Genomic DNA, 21,984 nt, shown 5'->3' on the forward strand with positions numbered 1-21,984 from the left:
TTCCTGGATAGTTAAGAGATTATTTACAAAATTGTATTTATTGTGTATAATAATATAATTTAGGTCATGTTTAAATATTTCAAATAAAATCCAGACATTTATTCTGGAAGTTTTCAAAATGTTTCTTTAGTAGTTTTTGAAAACTGAATTGAACTAAATTGAATGGTTTAATCCCCTGAACCAATACATATGAAATTTAGTCCATACAGATTTATTTTGCATTGATCAGTTAGCCTATCAATGAATTAGGTTCATATTCGTGAAAAATGTAGCCCTGACCCTCGTTCACCTAATATGTTTGCTCTTATTGATGTCTTGTCCCCAGCAAAAAGTGTAAATGCAGGTTATACTGTTATATCGTACCTACCAATATTGGACCAAACGTACGCCCTTGTATTTGTTACTATACCACGTGTTAACATTGTGGCTTAAATGATCCAAAGTATAATGTCCATGTATGTGGTGGTGTGGTCTTTATAGGGTTAAGTTTTGCTTTCATTCACAAATAGTCAACCTACAAAGCGATAATAATAAAAATAACAACATAATAATGTAATAACATTACATAACAACATAAGACCTGTAAATACACCATTGCAATAACCCAATCTGCTTAAAAAAATTACTACATGGAAGTAAAGTTTTTCAATGTCTCTTTTAGACAGAAGCCAATTAATTTAGTTGGCTGTTGAAGTTCACGTTTGAGTCAATAATTACACCAAGATTTCTGGCTTCATTTGTAGAAGTCAATGACACGGAGCCAAGGTGAGCAATGATCTTTGAGATTTCCTTTTTTGGGCCAAAACTGATCACCTCTGTCTTTTCTGCATTTAGCTGTAGGAAATTCACCCAATGTATTGATTTGGTGAAATCATTTACTCAATGAGAGTAAGGGACTGTATTTCAGTACAGTTTGAAAATTGAATTTAATTGTGGTACCAGTATAACGCACGGAAGGGTTCGCTCTTAAGTTTTTAGTGCAAAATGCTATTTCATAAATCTCCAAAACAGCTGTCTCTAATGTATTTGTGGATTTCATTACCCAAAAAAAAGGTTATGATGTGCTTAAATCCCTCAATGATTCTGGTTCACTTTCTCATTCATTAGGTTACAATGAGAGCTTATATTGTTGCCAGAGTCCAAATCCTTATTAGGTTTTGTCACTCAAAAACTCTCTGATGTTACGTTTTTTTCTGCACACAAATCTTTTTTTTTCTTAACAGCGGTTGGCTCGACATAAAGTCAACCTCAGCCAAAATACCAGCGGGAGTCCGTTTTATTGTTCAATAGGAGGTTCAAGTCTACGCGTGTCCAAATTTACGCTGAAAATGTGTTTCCTTTGCTGTTTTAGTGCGTCAGATCATCAAAATAACGAACGGAATAATCACATATGGCTGTTTCCATTAAACCAAGGGTGTCAAACTGGCGGCCTGGGGGCCAAATCCTGCCCAGGAAAAGCAAATCACATGCATTGACTTCATGTTTTCCGCTAGAATAAGATTAATGTAAAATGAATAGAATATTTACTGTTTATTTATGTCAGGGTCTGCAAATGCAGAAAGAAAGTTGGACCTCAAAACAGACTACGAACAACCAAGGGATGTGTTCAAGGGTTTATTAAATACAAAACTAAACAAACACACGATTGCGGAAAAGGGGAAATAACAAAACGGGTACGTGACAGAAGGTCAACAGGGATCAATACTATAAACGCGAGGGTGTACCATGCGGTAGGCAGAAAGCCAATAAAACAACTAAATACACTCAAATACCGGCACAAGTTAGAGGAAAGCAAAATGAGAGCGGCAGACGACCAAAACCCAAGGCAAGGGCGAACTTACAAAGTGCTAAGCGACTCTAAGGTTCAAGAAGTCGAATGGCGACCAGCAAGGCAATATTTCGGCACCCTTCTCTTGGATCGCCTGCGTTTTATATACTGCAGGTGCGATGTCGGGAACGCCTCCACAGCCGGTTCGGTAACAAAACAAAATCTGACCAGCAAATTCAATCTTGGTATCGGTACCAATATGGCACTAAAATTACATCACCGGTATCAGAAAGTATTGAGAAATACAGTGCCGATGCTGCACAATGTGTACTTTACAAGATCTACTTTCCAAAAGCCCTGAGGCCATCTTGGTATGAGCAATGAAAGGTCTTTTCATGCTTCTGCCCTGAATTGAAATGGGTTTATCGCTAGCAGATTTAGGTGGATCTAGGTTCAATTACAGGTCTCTTCCTCTTTATTTTTTTTTTAGCATTTTGGGGTCAATCCCTGTTGATTTTGATTCATTTCTGGATAATTCCAGTATACTTGGCCGCTTTCTGTTGATTTTGGGTCATTTTTGGTTCATTTACTGTTGATTCTAGGTCAATTTTGGGTAAGCTCATGTTTTCTTTGGGCATTTTTGGTTGATTTTGGGCCATTACTGGATGACTTTATGTTTGTTTTAGTCACTCCTTATTGATTTGGTGGGCCTTTCTGGATCACTTTCTCTTGATCTTGGGACACTTACTGTTGATTTTTTTAATTTTTTTTAAATTCGTAGTACAGCGGTACCTCGACACACGATCTTTTCGACATCCGATGTAAAATTTGACTCCCCATTTGTCTCTCCTTCCGACGACACGCTCGAAATACGACGATTTATGACAGCGCCGCAGTTTCTTTGTTTTCCGCAAGAGAGAGACTTAGAGAAATCAACATGGGTTCCAAGAATGTTAGTGCAGGTGGTGAAAAAAAGGAAAAGGTGAGGCTTACCATTGAAATGAAGATGGAAATGATAGAAAAATATGAGCATGGTGAGCGCGTCCATGAACTGGCTCGACAATACGGCCGTAAAATGTCTACGATCTCAACGGTCCTACTCCGACTTCCATTCACCAGTCTTTATAAGATAAGGTGACAATTATTGTTGTGGTAACATCGTGAAAAAATCGCCAGCTTCGTCAGGTTTTTAATTATTTATTTCAGAACTTATGCAACACAACATGCATACTGTCCGCCGCTGCTGAACATGAAAAGTAAAAAGTTCTCTCTCTCTCACTCTCTGTCAAAGTGAGCCACGCGGTGCATTAAGGTACACCACACAAAACACATCTGCCACATTAGAACCCGATTAAGTACATTATTACAGGTATTATTATTATTATCATTAGTACCATTATCATATGGCGGAAAACACTCAGGTGACTTGAAGTTCCGCTCTGAGACCCCCAATTTGGCCAAATTTCAAAATTGTGCTATATGCATGTTTGAACAGGAGGGCGTTTAAAAAAAAAAAAAAAAAATTAAACCCTAAATCCTAACTCAAGGTGAAAGTATGAGAGAGCATAATTAAAGATACCATGATTTTAACGAGATATTATCGCGTACTTACCTTGTTTTGATCCCAAAACTCTATGTAGCATGTCTCACTGAGTGTCAAGACACTGATGGGAATGGCCACAGCCGGACTTTTTGGGGATTTTATGGGTGAAACCCAGTAATATAACAAGGGTTGCTTTTTTCCCCCCAATTTTTCCTTTTTTAGCTCGATTATTTATCATCTAAAATATCGGGGAAAATGTGACCAACAAAAAAAATACAATTAAGTGATAGTTATGTGGTGGATACCCGTGACCTATTTATGGACACTATTTTTTTCATTGTGATCTTATTTGTTTAAAAATTTTAAATATGTTGGTGAATAATTTTGTAAAGTTTTTTTTTTTTTTTTTTTTAGCTACAAATGATAGACATTTCATATAAAAAATTTAATTACTTACTTTATTTTTATGGCTGGGTGAAACAAAAGCGGTTGCCGGTGTCTGTAAACGGGGGTCTCCAGGGTAAAATTGACAAATTAAAGATAGTTCGGGGGGCTTAATGCACCATGAAACTGCTATGGCAGGATATTGTTCTATCAAACAACACAGTTCGCTTAATATACATCAGTTTTTTTTAAAGAAGGGTGCAGGTGCAGAAACTGCTTTTTCAGCCTTGTCATTGTTTTCTGCCATATTATTGTTCCTATTTTTATTTATAATTTATTTGTTTTTCTCTGTGTAATTGCTAATCGCAATAGTACGAGCAGCATTTATCAAGGATTTAATGTAGGTTTTCGGGCTGTGGAACGAATTAATGGAGTTATAATGTATTCTTATGGAAAAATCCTGCTCGACATACGAGCATTTCAACTTACAAACAAGGTCCTAGAACGAATTAACGTTGTATGTAGAGGTACCACTGCATATAAATAGTTTAATGAATCACTTTACTCAGTAGCTGCCATTGACAATGATACTGGATCGGACGTCTACTAGTTATAAACCCGTTGAAATGCACAGTAGTAGGTAGATTGGACACCACATGATTGGACAGCCGTCATGGGACGGGTGACCAGTGATTGCTAACTAGATTTCAAAAAGCACATATTGCATAGCATCGGGTCATTATTTTTTAGTCCTCGCCAATACTAACGACTTCAATCGGTACTGATACTTGTATTAACACTATATCTATACAGTGCCATAAGAACATATTAAAGGAATACAACTGCACTATAGGCCGCCACCATACTTTTCCCATGTGCTCATGTGTTTGTGTGCCACTTGAGAAAAAGGCTCTGGCTTGAATGAAGACGCCGTCGGTTCTTGCGTCTAATAGGCTGCCTGGCTCAAATTAGACGGAGTGGCCAAAGGTTGTTAAAGTGGCTACTGGAGGAGCGCTAGTCAGCTGTAAAGTTTTTAAAGGAGGGAAACTTCCCACAAATTTACACGCATAGAGGCGCTCGCAGCGTTATGTGTCCTATAGCTGCCTACCGCAGTCGTTTAACGGTGCAACATTGTCATCGGACGGCTTTGAAGAACGTTGCATGCATACTCTTTGTAAACATATTAGCTCTCGGGAGATAAATGACTGCTTTTACGGCAGCCGCGCTCACATGGGACGCATGTGTTGCGTCGTAAGCGTCCAATCTCGCTGGGAGTTTATTTATTTGGAGTGAACCTGATACTGTTATGCAGTGTGATGCGGTGTCATGTGCTGGGATCCAGATGAAAGCGTCAAATTAATGACGGCAGAGAAATAAGGGGTTCGCGTTGCAAATGAAACGTCTGCTAATTTGCGTGACGTTTACTTTTGGATCCTCTTTAAAGCAGGAAAAAAATGGAAAAATTCATGTTAAAAACACAGATTTTCCTTTATTTAGTCTGAGCCAGCGCGGGATGTCAAAATGATAAAACTTTCCCAGCTTTGTTGCGAGATTTGTTGGCATGGCTGTAAATTTTAGCATTCCCGTTGTGTAACATGTTGCTTGTTAATAGAAGAGGATGAAAACACTTGAGGTTTGGAAGACGCTTCGAATTTTGCTCTCATCCCTGTGAATAGAATACCACAAGCCAGCTAATTTACAGGAATCGTAGCTATTTCTACGAGGCAAATCAGCCAGAAATCGGATGTTTCAATTGTGAAAAATTTCAAAATATCACATATTCTCCCCTCATATTTAGAGTTTCCATTTTAACTCTTTAGGTGCTATTTCCAGTCATAGACGTCCATTATGTGGTTCTTGAGAACTAAATTAAAACTACGTCCAACCGATTTGAAGAGTGAGAGTGGCATCGAATGAATGTTTTTTCATGCTTTACAAACTTGAACGATCAAGTTTTGACAAGCAGAACTTAAAAGGTTCTTTATGATAACTTGAAATTTTAAGTTACAGTAACATGAAATGTAGGTTGTGCTACCTTGAAATTTAGGGTGTGCTAACTAACTCTAACACTGGAAGTCCGGGGGGGGGGGGTAGTTTGGCTATAAAGAAATACCAGAAAGCCTTCAAATGATCCCGATACCAAACTGACTACATGGCTTTGTCAAACACGAAGGAAAACGAAATTGGCCAGTCGCCGGGTTCTAAAATACGATTGACATGGCAGCACTGAAATGTGTTGTATCAGGCATGCACTGGAAGGCAAGAGAATTGGAATTGAAGGAATTGGTTCACTCTCATGTGGGCGCAAAGAAGGCGCAGAAGGAAAAATTGCTTAGGCAGCAACTTCCACCACCTAGCGCTGGGAAAAGGGCAAAGTGCCATATGTCACCACATAAATGGATAAAGTTAGTGTAACTTTGGCTTGAAATATTTTTGTAAATTGAATGATAACTGCCCGTTTTTTGCTTTTAACCAAGAATCAAGACTGTTGTACATTCATATCCATAGAAAAGCCGCAACTTTAAAATCTCTTTGATTTGTGACGGCCGCCATGTTTGATTTTGTATACACAATAGTGGAATTCAACCTAAATAAGTTGTGATTGTATAAAGAAACATGCAAATTTTTCTTTTGTTAAGTAAAATTAAGATGATTGTGCATGCTTTCCTCAAGTATTAAGTTTCTGATGTGAAAATTGAGTGATTTATAAGCTGTTGAAAACATGCACTAAATTTTTTAAAAATTAAGTTGCTACTTTGGGCAAAAACTTATATAAGTTAAATATTGCTTTTGATCCTGAAAATATAGATGATTATCTCTGCATTTGGTGATTTTAGGTCGCTAGCGGCTTTGGTTTTGAAAATATTTTGATTTTTAAGTTTTTGAAATTTGGCCCCCGACGGATCGGCCCCAAGCTCTGTGTCCTGTCAACTGATAGTGAAGTCAATGCACAACCTAACCTCAAATTTTAGGCCTACGTTGTGCTAACTTGAAATGTTAATGGATATCATGCTCCTCTGTTGTCTATGACTGCAGAGGTAAATGTTAAAATTACTCTGTTTAATGTTGTGTTATCCCGAGCTTTGACTGCCGAATCGCTCTAAATGCACAAATGTTTTAGTCTTTTTCTTTCGTTGAGAGTCCCAGACTGGTCGGGATTATATTTATGAATATCTCTTTGGTGGCTGCCAATTAGTAAATCATGCAGCTAAGATAAAGTCATTAGCTTGGTATGTCAAATCATTTTGTCACTGCATAATTTTCTTGTATTTTTCCCCACCAAACAAAACTAATTGCCTCCCTGTTTAAAGAAAGAAAATATTGGAATGAGATGGAGGCACAGGAATTTAAATACTTTCGTGGTATTTCTATTGCAAAACATCCTGTGTGTTTCCCAGAAACTGACGCACTGCCACCCAAGTCAGCCTGCATTGTGTTAAGTCTGAAGGGTATCAACTGTTTAAGTCAGTCCAATCTCTGATTGGCTCTCACAGTGTTTATGAAGTCTAAATGAAATGTAAAATATGTGCTGATCTTTATTCGTCTACAGTGTTGAAAACTTAGAGCAGGGGTGTCAAACTCACGCCTGCTGAGCCATGAGTATTTAACTCATTGGCTGCCAGTGATGGCGCGAGATGTCCAATCCGTTTGAATGGATTGGAAGTCTACAAGTGTAAAACTGTCAAATATTTTGCTACACTTTATGGTGAAATTTGATTCTGCAAGTAATTTCTAGCCTAGTTTTTTTTTCTTTTAATCATAACCTGTGCTTATTTTCAGTCGCATTCTTTGGTGACCATTACCTGCACAAACGGCAAGTGGAACAAACAGGTGTCGTGCGAGCCTGTCGACTGTGGTCTGCCTGACAAATACCACGTTCACCCGGCCCATTTCCAATTCCCCGAGGGCACCACCTATGGCAAGAAGAGCACTTTCCAGTGCCGTGAACCTGCCCAGCTTGTAGGTGAGCTGACCAGCCTTGCTTGTGGATGTATAAATGTTTATTTCCCAGTTGCCCTTAAAATACCTTCAATGAGGTTTGCTAAATGAGAAAAAAAAAAAGAAGAAAGATAAGCAAGCTGGAGCAAAGCTAAGTGCAATCTATTGCTCTCCTCTTGGGAGTGTCAGACAAGCAAACAGATGAGGCCGATGTCCTCTCTTACATTGTTTTCATATTTAAATTTTCATGCACATTAGGATCTTGGTAAGCTATGCATTTTTTATGATTGCAATGGAGGAGATACAGAGCAAGATGACATGGCTAACAACTAGTGTTGCACTGATACTAGTACACATCTGGCCAAAAGTTTTGGCACCCCTGCAATTCTGTCAGATAAGGCTCAATTTCTCCCTGAAAATGATTGGAATTACAAATTATTTGGTACTAATTTCTTCATATATTTTTCTTGCAATAAAAAAAACACAAAAGAGAATGGTAAAAAAATTAAATCATTATCATTTTACACAAAAGTCCAAAAATGGGACGGACAAAAGTATTGGCACCCTTTGAAAAATAATGTGATGCTTCTTTAATTTGTGTAATTAACAGCACCTGTTACTTAACTGTGGCACATAACAGGTGGTAGCAATAACTAGTCAAACTTGCAGCTAGTTAAAATGGATTAAATTTGACTCAACCTCTGTCCTGTATCTTTGTTTGTACCACATTGAGCAAGGAAAAAAGAAATAAGACCAAAAAACTGTCTGAGGACTTGAGAAGTAAAATTTTGAGGAGGCATAGGCAATCTCACGGCTACAAGTCCATCTCCAAAGACCTAAATGTTCCTGTGTCTACCGTGCGCAGTGTCATCAATAAGTGTAAAGCCGGTGGCACGAGGCTCACCTCCTTAGATGTGGACGGAAAAGAAAAATTGATGAGAGATTTCAACCAAAGATTGTGCAGATGGTGGATAAAGACGCTCAACTAACATCCAAACAAGTTCAAGCTATCCTGCAGTCCGAGGGTACAACAGTGTTAACCCATACTATCTGTCGTCGTCTGAATGAAAAGGGACTCTATGGTAGGATACCATGGAAGACCCCACTTCTGACCCAGAGACATAAAAAAGCCAGGCTGGAGTTTGCCAAAACATACCCGAGAAAGCCAAAAACGTTTTGGAAGAATGTTCTGAGATGAGACAAAAGTAGAGCTTTTCTGGAAAAGGCATCAACATAGAGTTTACAGGGGAAAAAAACAAGGCCTTCAAAGAAAAGAACACGGTCCCCACAGTCAAACATGGCGGAGGTTCCCTGATGTTTTGGGGTTGCTTTGCTGCCACTGGCACTGGACTGCTTGACAGTGTGCATGACATTATGAAGTCTGAAGACTACCAACAAATTTTGCAGCATAATGTAGGGCCCAGTGTTAGAAAGCTGGGTCTCCCTCAGAGGTCATGGTTCTTCCAGCAGGACAATGACCCAAAACACACTTCAAAAAGCACAGGAAAATGGTTTGCGAGAAAGCACAGGAGACTTTTAAAGGCGGCAGCAATGAGTCCAGACCTGAATTCCATAGAACACCAGTGTAGAGATCTGAAAATGGCAGTTTGGAGAAGGCAGCGTTCAAATCTTAGATACCTGGCCAAAGAAGAATGGTCTAAAATTTCAGCAGAGTATTGTAAGAAATTCATTGATGGATACCGGAAGCGGTTGTTCGCAGTTATTTTGTCTAAAGGTTATGCTACCAAGTATTAGGCTGAGGGTGCCAATTCTTTTGTCCGGCCCATTTTTGGTGTTTTGTGTAAAATGATAATGATTTTTTTTTTTTAATTCTCTTTTGTGTTTTTTTCATTGTAGGCAAAATTAATGAAGATATTACGACTAAAGCATTTGTAATTGCAATCATTTTTCTGGGAGAAATTGAGCATGATCTGACAGAATTACAGGGGTGCCAATACTTTTGGCCAGCAGTGTATATGAGACCAAAATGAAATAATTGGTATCGGGGGATACTAAGAAATAACGTGCCTAATTTACAAACGCTGCTTGCCATACCCAAGATGGCCATCAGCTAGCATGCCGCTGTAAAAAAGAAATCGCTTGTTGGCCTTCCCAAAATGATGATAAACATCCAACCCTGTGGCTTCCAGTCATTCTTCTGATCTGACTTTAGATCAGTTTATCACGAGTAGACGTCCAATCCATTTGGTCAGGTGGCAGCGAATGAAAGTTCATTCATTTGCTGCTAGACCCAGACTTCAAATGGGTTGGACGTCTAGTGCTGCCAATGAGTTGAGCAGTGTCTGACCAAGCCATGATAGAATTAGTTTACATTCAAATTATTATTTTGCATATCCAAAAAAAAAAAAAAAAAAAAAAGGGGTTATTTATACAGTGTTGGCCGATACCATACATCAGAATTGGGATCAGGAGCCAAGCGCGTGTGACGCCACTAACATTTTAACCTTTTAATGGTCCTTTAATCTGCACATTGTTTTGCTGTAATTCCTTTACCAGGTACCAACAATACTCTGACTTGTCTCGAGGATGGTCTTTGGTCCTTCCCAGAGGCTCTGTGCGAGCTTCGCTGCCCCGCTCCTCCACCCGTGCCCAATGCTGTACTTCAGACCAAACGCTGCAACGAGACGGGGCTCAAAGTGGGAACACTGTGCAAGTACAAGTGCAGGCCAGGCTACCATGTGACTAACAAACCCAAGAGGTAAAAATGGAAGCAGTTCTTGATCAAGTTACTGGCTGACATTGACGGTGATAGACAAACCAGTTTTTTCGCTTGTTTTTACATCGAACACAAAGTAATGTTGTCAAATTATGGTTTACAACACTGAAACTTAAGGGCTGTTTACATGACAACGATACCTGTGAAAATACAAAAATGTTCCTAAATGTCCATATCGTTACGACTGAGATGGGGCTGAAAACGCAAACATTTGAAATCCTCAGCCAAGATTACAACGGCCCGCCAAAGTAGCCCAAATTTTGATTGACCAAATTTTTTCCAGTTTTGCATAATTTTCAACATTTTTTATGTTTTTTTTTTTTCATTTTTATAAAAAAAAATTACGTCATTTTTGCACATTTGTTCACGTTTATTTGCTGCCAGCCCATCTCTCAGTCCAAATGGATTGGAAATATATCTGTGTCAATGGATCTGAAACATGATCATTTAATACTAGCCATTTCAGTTCAAATCTTTTAACGTCACTGTCAATGGCAGTAAATAGAAACTGATTTTTTTTTTTTTTTTACATTTTCTCAATATTCTGTTATAACTGGATTTGTTTAGGCGCGCATTTAAGCGTCAGTGCACTGAAGATGGCAGTTGGCTGGAGGGGGCGTGTGAACCAGTGACCTGCGAGCCCCCGCCGCCCATCTTCCACGGTTCCTACCACTGTACCGACGGCTTCCGCTTTGATAGCATTTGCCGGCTCAACTGCTCAGACCAGGCCGGTAATAGCGCTAATGCCGTCAATGGAGGCTCCGCCCACACGGTGAGGCTGCTGCACGCTCCATGCAAGCAGGTCTGTCCATCTCTTTCCTCTCTTTGTCTTCCTTACTTTTCTTTTCTTTTATGCATTTCCCCGTTACGCCACTTGTAGATCAACCAAAAACATGGTCTTCATTACGAACTCCTTTCCTCTCTGACTGACCGTTCTTTGCGATATATACGGAGAGATGAACAGTAAATACGTAAACATAAAATGTAAAAATATAATTGCCCGGTTCAAGTGTCAGTTCTCTCGTCGTTGGCCCTTTGGCCTTATTTAATCTCCTGAGGTGTAAATGTAGGCCTCACTTCTGACTTCCAGGAGCTACCTAGACAGTTGATTTACTCTAAAAATGTTTATTACAGTGGTATGAAAAAGTGAAAAAATATGAAAAGTGGTATCTAAACCTTTTGGAATTTCTGACATTTTTGCATAAAATCACCTTAAAATGTGATCTGATCTTTGTGAAAATCACACAGATGGAAAAACAGTGTATGCTTGAACTAAAACCAACCAAACACTTAAAGGTTTTCATATTTTAATGAGGGTAGTATGCAAACACTGACAGAAAGGGGAAAACTAAGTAAGCGAACCATCACATTTAATATTTTGTGGCCAACTCTATGGCAGCAATAACTTCAACCAGATGCTTCCTGTAGCTGCAGACCAGTGTGGCACATCAATCAGGACTAATCTTGGCCCATCCAATTTTATCTAACTAACACTCCCTACAAAACTGCTGTAGTTCAGTCAGATTCCTGGGATGTCTGGCATGAATCGCTGTATTTAGGTCAGGCCACAGCATCTCAACGGGGTTCAATTCTGGACTTTGACATGGCCACTCCAGAACGTGTATTTTGTTCTTCTTGAACCATTCTGAAGTTGATTTACTTTTGTGTTTTGGATCATTGTCTTGCTGCAGACTCCATCTTTTTTTTTTTTTTTTTTTAACTTCAACTGTCTGACATACGGGCGCAGGTTTTCCTGCAAAACATCCTGATAAAGTTTTGGATTCATTCCTCAATTAATGATTGCAAGTTGTCCAGGCCCTGAGGCAGTAAAACAGCCCCAAATCATCATGGTCCCTCCACCATGCTTCACGGTGGGGATGAGGTGTTGATGTTGCTGAGCTGTTTCATTTTTCCTCCACACATGACGTTGTGTGTTACTCCCAAACAATTTAACTTTGGTTTCATCAGTCCACAAAATATTTGGCCAAAACTTCTGTGGAATGTCAAAGTGCCTTTTTTTTTTAATATTAACAAAGCAAGAATGTTTTTTTAGACTTCCTCCGTGGAGTCTCATGAACAGCATTCTTGGTCATAGTTTTACAGATACTTGTTGTGTGCACAGAGACATTGGACTGTGTCAGTGATTTCTGGAAGTGTTTAGCAGACACTCTAGGGTTCTTTTTTTACCTCTCTGAGTATTCTGCACAGAACTCTTGGCGGCGTCTTTGGTGGACGGCCACTCATTGGGAGAGAAGCAACAGTGTCAAACTCTTTCCATTTGTAGACAACTTCTCTGACTGTCAATTGATGAACATCCAGACTTGCAGAGATGGTTTCCCAGCTTTATACAAATCAACAATCCTTAGTCACAGGTCTTCGACAGCTCTTTTGACTGAGCCATGATGCACATCAGACAATCCTTCTAATCAAGACATTTCTTACCAGGTGTGTGTTTTATAGTGGGCAGGGCAGCTTTAAACCACTCATCAGTGATTGGGCACACACCTGACTGAAAATGTATGGTAAAAATTGGTTTCAATTGCTCTTTAAGTCTCCTTAGGCAGAGGGTTCACTTACTTATTTTTCCCTTCTTATGTCATTGTTTGCATACTATCCTCATTAAAATATGAAAACCTATAAATGTATGGGTGGTTTTAATTAAATCAGACACTATTTTATTCGGTGAGATTTTGACAAAGAGCAGATCACATTTGATGGGGATTTTACACAGAAATGTGAGAAATTGCAAAAGGTTCAGATACTTTTTCATACCACTGTATATATTATTTTTTAGCACACAGTAATGGAAGTCACTTGCAACACTTAAAGTAAGATGTAAAACAATCAACAACCTTCCTACTTTAATGTTATTGCATGAATGAACTCGTTAATTGCCATTGACGGCAATAGACGTCCAATCCATTTGAACTGGGAGGCGAGGCAGCGTATGATTGGACGTGTACTAGTGATAAACTCTTTAAAATTCACAGCAGAAATATATTTGGACACCACGTTTGGACGTACACCACAAAAAAAGTCTGACCATGAATGAATGCCTTTTTTTTTTTTTTTTACTTGTTCCATTGGCTGTTTTTTTACTTATAGACTCCCATCGCAACCCTTACTTTGATGCTATTCTATACAGAAGGCTATCGATTTTCACAACAGCCCTGCTTGCTATGGAATTCTGAAATGTATACACCTTTTAATCGTCTCTGCCTCTCAAGACCCATGGCTTGGATGCCAGATAAAAGTTAGATTGTATTTCCTCCTTTTTGCAACAGGATGATGGCATGGTGTTCTCAGATAATGTCATTGCCTTGGCAGTTGGCCCAGCGGGTTGATGTATGCGTTGTTTTCGTAGGGAGTGGGATCCAATGCAATCCGCTGCAGGAAGGACGGCAACTGGACGGGGTCCTTCCGCCTCTGCCCTACCAGCAAAGGGCAGTGTTCTTTACCTCAAAACCTGCATCCTGATGTTCAATACTCATGCAGGCATGGACATGGCATAGGTGGGTATAAAGCCTCAAAATTCCTTCATGACATTTCAAGAAAATTTGCGATAACGATTAGAGGCGTGCGAAATTTCCGATTCTGAGATTATTCGCGATTCGGCCGTGGAAGATTCGAGAACGATTCAAAAAAATCCAAATTCCGATTATTGAATTATACCAGGTAAAGCAGACCTAAAACAGAGTCAGCGCGGTCTTTGGAAGGCAATGAGGAACGGACCGAGAGTAAATATCATGTTCAACTCATGCCGCTAAATTAAAAAAAAAAAAAAAAAAAAAAAAACAATACCTGACTGGGGCCGACAGCTGCTTCAAACAACGCACAGTTGCTAGTTGCTACAAACATACGGCAACATACGGCTATAGTAGATATCACATATATGTAGAACTACAGTAGATGCAAAACGACAGACGACGGCGCCGGTAGAACATGTAAAAAAAACTAGATGCAAATGACAGACTTGCCGTTTAGTAGTTTCTGCGTTGTTAACAGCCGCCATCTTAAAGCAAGAGACTTCTCTAGAAGGCTCTGTTGTAGTGAACCTAATTAACTTTTTATGTAAAATACTCCTAAATCGGCAAAATCATAACTTGAATCCATCTGTAAATGATGAAACAGTGTTAAAACTTTTACTTGTCGAAAGTAGACAGAAGAAAAATTATGAAATAACGGGAGAATTTTAACAACTTTAACGGTTGATTCACATCATTAAATTAATCGAATGTAGTTTAAAGCTGGTGATACAGAATGGGACTTGAGTATTTTATTTACTGTTTTAAACTGTTAACATGATACTGAAATATTAGTTTGGTTTAGCCTGAGAGGATTTTTGAACAATTTTTAAACTAATGTACAAAACATTAAAAGCGCGGGGGGTGAGGTGGTGTTAACATCAAAAATCGATTTATAATCGAATCGGAGTCTCTGAATTGTAATCGAATCATTTGGTGCCAAAAGATTCCCACCTCTAATAACGATGTGTGTTGATGATGTATGGTAATACATTGCTGAAAATGTTCTGCTTCCGATGAACTGTATTTTTATTTCATGCAATATTTAAAGGCGCTTTGAACACACTTTAAACATTTTTAAAGTTGATTGTCAGCCCGTAAAAATTGTTATTGTTTTGATTCTGTTTACTATAGTTGTCCCACCCAACACCAGTCAGCCAATTACAAGATCCATTCTGTGTTTGACTTCTTAAACTAAGGCTGCTACAAGTTTTACAAAAAGTCTGAATTACCATGACAAAGTCAGAAATAAAACAAGTATATGATTTGGATATGCGTCCGGTCAATGAAGACAACTGAAAACCAAACCAAACTATGTTGATCCTGGTTGCAATACTATTTTTGTCCACTAATCTTACATATCACACTCCATGAAGCTCTGCTTTTTTTTACACAATTACACTTCAATGTAAATTGTACAAATACATACAGATAGCTCGTACAGCTTGAAATGGAAGCAAAAATTAGCCCCGTAGCATATAGTGCTTTAGAGGTCAAATGTAACATAACAGGTTAAAATTTTAGCTTTAGTTTTTACATTTGAGCATCTAACAGCCAGTGATATTAAAGACAACACATTTTGCTATAGAAGCACTTCCTCATAATCCCTGAGAGTGTCCTTTACAGTATTTTACTGTTGTACCACAAGCAATCAATGTAAAAAAGAAAATAAAAAACAGGTAAAGATTTAATTGCAAATAAATGCAACCAAATCGAATCCGACCCCTTTCTGTTAACATGGGAGAAACTCTTTTTAATAGATGTCTACTGAAAGTATAAAAATAGCATAACTTTTTTATTTTTCTAATGTGTACATGTCATATACAGTCATGTGAAAAAATTAGGACACCCCATTAAATATTCCGTTTTTTATTAAGAAATGTTCACATATTAATGTCTGATCCTGTTTTTCTTTATCTCTGGAAAAGAAAGTGATTTAATTGCAGGCGAACAACAAAAATTAAAATTGTTTTACTCATTAAACCAAATATATCAACAAAAATGCATATTCTAACTGAGGAAAAAGTTAGGACACCGTACCACCTAATAGCTAGTGTTACCCCCCTTTTGCTGAAATAACTTCAGTGAGACGCTTTTTGTAGCTCCTATTAGTCTTTGACATCGGTGTAAAGAAAGTTTATTAAACTCCTCAACACAGAATATTTCACACAATGACTGACTGTTGAAGTGAGAGAGAACACCATGGTGAGATCAAAGGAGCTGTCTGAGGCCTTCAGAAAGAAGATTGGAGATGCTTATGAGTCTGGTAAGGTATTTCAAAAGATCTCAAAAGAATATAAAACCAGCCATTCCACTGTCCGGAAAATAGTCTACAAGTCGAGGACATTCTAAACAACTGCCAACATGCCCATGTCAGGCCGTCCAAGAAAGTTCACCCCGAGAGCAGACCGCAAGATGCTAAAAGATGTCTCCAAAAACCCTAAAATGTCATCACGGGACCTACAGCAGGCTCTTGCTACTGTTGATGTGAAAGTACATGCTTCTACAATCAGAAACAGATTTCACAAGTTTAACCTTCATAGGAAGTGCGCAAGGAGGAAACCTTTGCTTTCCAAGAAGAACATGAAGGCCAGACTGAAGTTTGCCAGCGTGAATGTAGACAAAGACCAGGACTTCTGGAATCATTTTCTTTGGACAGATGAATCTAAAATTTAATTATCTGGACACCAGAACAGAGGACATGTTTGGCGTAAACCCAATACGGCATTCCAGGAAAAGAACCTCATACCAAATGTGAAGCATGGAGCTGGAAGTGTCATGGTTTGGGGATGCTTTGCTACAGCAGGACCTGGCCAGCTCAACATCCTAGAATTCATCATCATTCTATCATGTATCAGAGGGTGCTTGAGGAACATGTGAAATCATCGGTGAAAAAATAAAGCTGAAGTGAAACTGGACCCTGCAACACGACAATGACCCAAAAAATACCAGTAAATCCACCACATGACTTGAAATGTGCTGTACAAGCAAGAAACCCCTCAAACATCTCAAAGCTGAAAGTATTCTGCGTTGAGGAGAGCGGCAAACTTTCTTCAGACCGATGTCAAAGACTGGTAGATGGCTACAAAAAGCGTCTCACTGAAGTTAAGGGGGTAAAAGGGGGTAACACTAGCTATTAGGTGGTAGGGTGTCATAACTTTTTCCTCAGTTAGAATATCCATTTTTGTTGATATATTTGGTTTAATAAATAAAACAATGTTAATTTTTCTTTTTTACCTGGAATTAAATAACTTTCTTTTCCAGAGAGAAACAAAATCAGACATTGATATGTGAACATTTCTTAATAAAGAACTGAATATTTAATGGGGTGTCCTATTTTTTTTCGCATGACTAAATACACAGAGCTGTGAAGCAATGCAAGGATACCACTACTGTAGGAAGGCTGAACAATTGCTGTGCAATTGATGCAGTGACAGAATATCTAAGTTCCAACAGATTTCCTGTCAATAACAGCAGGAAAACAACTGAGGAGCTTGGGCTTTGCAAAACAGTACTTTGAAATGTATTAATTTATTCTATCTATGCTTCATTACATAAAAAAAATCTATACTTCAACAAGTTGGACATACATTCCATTATTTTATTTTTTTTAAATACGAGTGTTGTTTTGACTTTGATTTGCCATCTCTTGCAGGCGAGGAGTGTGATCTGAAGTGCAGGAAGATCAGCGACGACGTAGTGATACTCCCTAGCAACATGACTGTGGCGAGTGTACTCGAGGAGCATTGGAGAAACCCACACAAGGTCAAGGTACGTTGAAGGAGTTAGTCCGCTTCGCTGTTGTGACAGACGCACTTGACAAAGGCCTGTGATCCACAACTCTCCTTTAAGGAATTTCCCGTATGGTGTCGACATCCTCGCACCGTCCGTCACTATGTACTCAGCTTTTATCTTCCAAATGTTTTGGTCCGAAACGTGGCAACCCCTCAGACATTTTTCAGAACATGGTGTTACCCTCTGACAAATACCTAATAGCGATCAAGACTGATATTTTTAGAATGCGCAGACAAGTCAAACTTACACATCGGTTTATCCTGTGTTATTCTCAGAATGGAATAAATTGCACTTTGAGTTTAAAGAGCATTCATTCAAGTCATTGAATGCCATTGATGGCGCTGGACGTCCAGTTCATTTTGACTGGGAATGAACGTTCATTTGGCAATGACTTAAATGCTATTTTATTCATAAAAAAGTATATTAAAAGAATATAAAAAATACAATGATTAATTATACATCTTAAAAAATACATAATTACCCACTTGACGCCAACATTTAAATATTTATATATGGCGGAAAAGACTCAGGTGACTTAAAATTCCACTCTGAGACCCTCAATTTGGCCAAATTTCAAACTGGATTAGTAGTTAGGTGAGGTTAAGAGCTAATGTTAGGTCGTTACACACAGTTTAGGTGTGGGTATATGGGTTAACTTTATGGGTGATATATTCGTGGCTAGGCTTTATTGTCAAGGTTTGCTTTCTTTCTAAAACCCTTTTCAGAGTCACGCTGAGTCAGCAGTCACGAGGACATTAAATGATCTGTTTTTCATGGATGTGCGTAATTGATATGATTTGTGCTAAATGGTAAATTGAGACGTGTGCCTTTGCTGTTGGAGTTTGGCTCAGTGGATTGCATACAAGTAGGCATTTTGATTGTTTGGTCCTTTAGCTGGAAGATTATGAATTAATTCTTTCACTTCTAAATAGTCAATGACTTGAAAATAGGACTCACTAATGGTGATACCAGTGTCATTTAAGATGATAACGTCCAAGAATGTGGTTCTTTCCCATTTATCATTAGTAGACATCCAAATTCATTTGAACTAAAAGGGATGGCTGCAAATGAATGTTCTTTCATTCGGTGACAACACCTCCCAGTTCAAATGGATTGGACGTGTATAGCCGTCAATGGCAGTTAATGAGTTAAGTTAGTTATTGAACTATTTAAATACTATTAATGATTTAAAAAAATAAATAAACTATCCATAAATGCCCCAAAATAAACAGGGAGTGACCAAAACAAACAAAGTCATCCAGAAATGGCCCAAAATAAACCAGAACTGACCAACAAAAAAACGAAGTCACCCAACAATGACCCCACAATCAACAGGAAGGTAACCACAAACGACCCCAAATCCACAGAAAGTGACCAAATATCCTGGAATCTTCCAGAAATGAATCGGAATCACCAGGGAGAGACCCCGAAATGCTCCAAAATCAAGAGGAAGTGACCTGTAATTGAACCTAAATAAACAGGAAGTCACCCAAAAATGTCGCAAAATCAACAAGAAATTACCTGCAGGAGTTTACTGACCAGCAGTGCATAGTATCCCCACACCATTCCTGCAGAAATGACATTTTCTAGTAAATTTAGCTTTTATTAACATTTTATTCTTTCATAAATATACTTAATAATGAATAAAACTTTATAATAATAATAATAATATCAACATAATTATGTAATAACAGGTTATGATATTAAAGTTATTTAAAAACGACCAAAACTAGCGACTTGCCCTATAAAGGGTTAAACCAATTGTAGTTCAGTTCTCACCGTGACCCACTTAGGCGTCCCTCCACTTTCTCTCGGCCCCGTGTCGCTAACGACTCTGCGGCCCCCCACCCAATCTCCCGCCTTCCCCTTTATCAGCAAAATTAGCCTGTCGAGCTTCTAGCGGAATTAGTCATTTTCTATATATCTATTACATCGTCTAAGGTGGTGCTGAGATGGGGATCTATTTTTACGTGGTATCAGTGCCCCGGGAGGCTTGGAGCGGGTGAGGATCACATAGATAGTGAGGGGTGAAGCCAGGCAACCATCATGGATTATCATGATTTACGGCCCTGCTGAGAGAAGCGAAAGGAGTGAGAGAGAAAGGGAGGGGAAGGGCTTTCTGGATGACATCATTGCGTTAGCAATGAGAACAAGCGGAATGTACAGTAGGGGCAGAAAGTTTCGGCTCCTGAGTGAATTGAGGTGCTCCATCATTCTTTAAGCCGCATCTTGCTGTACGCACCGCTGATATTGGCGAAATAATAAACAGCTTTTGTTTGCGGCCGCAAAGGAAAACCATGTCAACTCTCTTAGATTAAGGCTCATAGGGGGGGTTATTATTTAGGGGTGTTATTTCGAGGTGAAGTGGTTATTTTATCCCGCTGGGATGGGTTGGATTTATAGTGCTCTGACCTGCACTGAGAACACAGGATACAGTTTTATTTGGAAGAGTTTATGTTTATAGCAGCACTGGAGATCTTAATGGTATTTCCTTACTCTTTGATTGACATGTAATGAATGTTTTTGTTCATGTGTTGAAGGCTTTATTAAAGGGTAGATTCACAGACGCTCCTAGACTACAAGGGTGCTTTTTCTTTCACTTGTGTGTTAAAATGCATGATAGAACGCCGTATGAGCTGTCCAGTGGAAAATTTGGTTCCCCTCCAGTTTTTCATTCAACTTCTGTTTGTTCTTCTGTAGTGTCTGGATTCTTTTTCAATTGTTTTTTGAGTTGTTCTAAAGAGAGTGGTGAATAAAACATAGTTTTGTTGACTGAAGTGCTAATCCAAGTTAAACTGATCTAACCAAAACAACATTAATTGATCTTGTATACAGTGCCTCAGTTGAATATAAGCGTCTATTAAAGTGCCTGTAACGGCATAAAAAAATCTTAAATAGCATTATTACGTGAATTAGAATCATATTTTGACGAGATTCAACTATATACAACAATTTGGCAAAGTGCAGATGACAAGAAATTAGTCTTTTAATCTGCCGTATAGCCCCGCCTGTCATTATAGCGCTCTAGCGTCCCCAGCTGAAGGATGACATCGGCAGGGTCACAATTTCATCTGATTTAGAATTCAGCCCTTTGAGGTGGAAGATTCAGAACGAGGAAAATGCGACGACGAGAGCAGCAAAATGTCATTGTTTCAATCCCTCTACTCCAATATTTTTACGGGATGTTATTTTTTCATCTTATTTTTCCCCAATTGCTAAATAAATGGCATGGTCTTGACTAATAACAGTCTTGTGCTAAATGGAATATGAAATATTAAAAATGCATTTATTCAGTACGACGGGTCAAAATTACTGCATAATGGTTAAAACTGTTGACTTCTTGCACCTCCCGAACGGTATTTTATGCCACCGGAGTTAGTCCTGCGTTTGTCATTTCCCTGCCCCGGCTTTGGAGATGGAGGAAAGAGCGTAGATAAAACAGGAGGCATGACAGCTAGCCGGCATGTTCACACAGTGGCAGGGTTGATTGTCCTCACCAGTCAGTCAACCCCCCAGTGGCGAGCAAGTTACAGCTCGTTGTTCCCCCGCTGTAGGTAGGAGTGCTCGTTCCCGGGAAAGCAGCTGGAGAATGACCTCGAGCGGCTGTTCCAATCTTTTTCGCCTTTTGAAAACGAAAAATAGCACAAAACTACCCCAACTCATGTCACACACGGCGGCGAGGGTGACAGCCTTCACTGATCGGCCAGCCTCCGGCGGCGAGCAAGTTTCGGCTCGTAGTTCCCCTGCTGCGGGACGGAGTGCTCGTTGCCGGGGAAGTAGCTAGAGAATGACCGCCTGACAAACCGGCCATCAGCAGAGGAGCGCGTGGTTGCTCGAGCCCAACCCGAGGATAGTGGTCTATTGCCGGTCACATGAAGAGGGGGCTGGAAGTTGATGTGTAGAACCGCAGATGAGAGCAGGGGGCTGCACGAGCATAAGCCGAGTATAGCGCGCTCTCTGTGAGCATGACAAGAGGACCGAGGGGTGTGTGTGACAAGCCGCTGCTTGTTGGCAGAGTGGTCTTCTTGGTGGACAAGGAGCATTGTTAGCCACAAAATGCAAGCCACCTCCTTATTAAAACATGTGCCATGATCCCAGTATTTGACATAATACAAAACACGTAGTTTACTCAATTCCTCGTAAGTCCAGTGGTCCCACAGTTGTCGGACTTGTTTTGGACAATCTCCGTGGTGAACGGAAACTTTTTGAAACCCAAAAAGGCTCACACGCCTCTCCCTGGTGCAGCAACAAAAACCTGCAGCACATTTGGCTGGCGTGATACGGAAAATAAGCA

At 39.3% G+C, this 21,984-nt stretch overlaps 1 protein-coding gene across 3 annotated transcripts in view; it reads left to right on the plus strand.

Moving 5' to 3' along the window:
* The window catches only part of pappaa (pregnancy-associated plasma protein A, pappalysin 1a), a 238,175-nt gene that overhangs the window by 172,876 nt on the left and 43,315 nt on the right, over positions 1 to 21,984 (plus strand). For 2 of the 3 annotated variants that reach the window (XM_057818700.1, XM_057818698.1), the window contains 5 exons: positions 7,476 to 7,659; positions 10,152 to 10,353; positions 10,939 to 11,173; positions 13,736 to 13,883; positions 17,551 to 17,666. In XM_057818700.1, the coding sequence (XP_057674683.1) occupies positions 7,476 to 7,659; positions 10,152 to 10,353; positions 10,939 to 11,173; positions 13,736 to 13,883; positions 17,551 to 17,666 (885 nt within the window). The remainder of the gene's footprint in view (positions 1 to 7,475; positions 7,660 to 10,151; positions 10,354 to 10,938; positions 11,174 to 13,735; positions 13,884 to 17,550; positions 17,667 to 21,984) is intronic. The other variant, XM_057818699.1, reaches the window with a different exon arrangement.

Source organism: Corythoichthys intestinalis, chromosome 17 (genome assembly GCF_030265065.1).
Source record: "Corythoichthys intestinalis isolate RoL2023-P3 chromosome 17, ASM3026506v1, whole genome shotgun sequence".
Taxonomy (NCBI): domain Eukaryota; kingdom Metazoa; phylum Chordata; class Actinopteri; order Syngnathiformes; family Syngnathidae; genus Corythoichthys; species Corythoichthys intestinalis.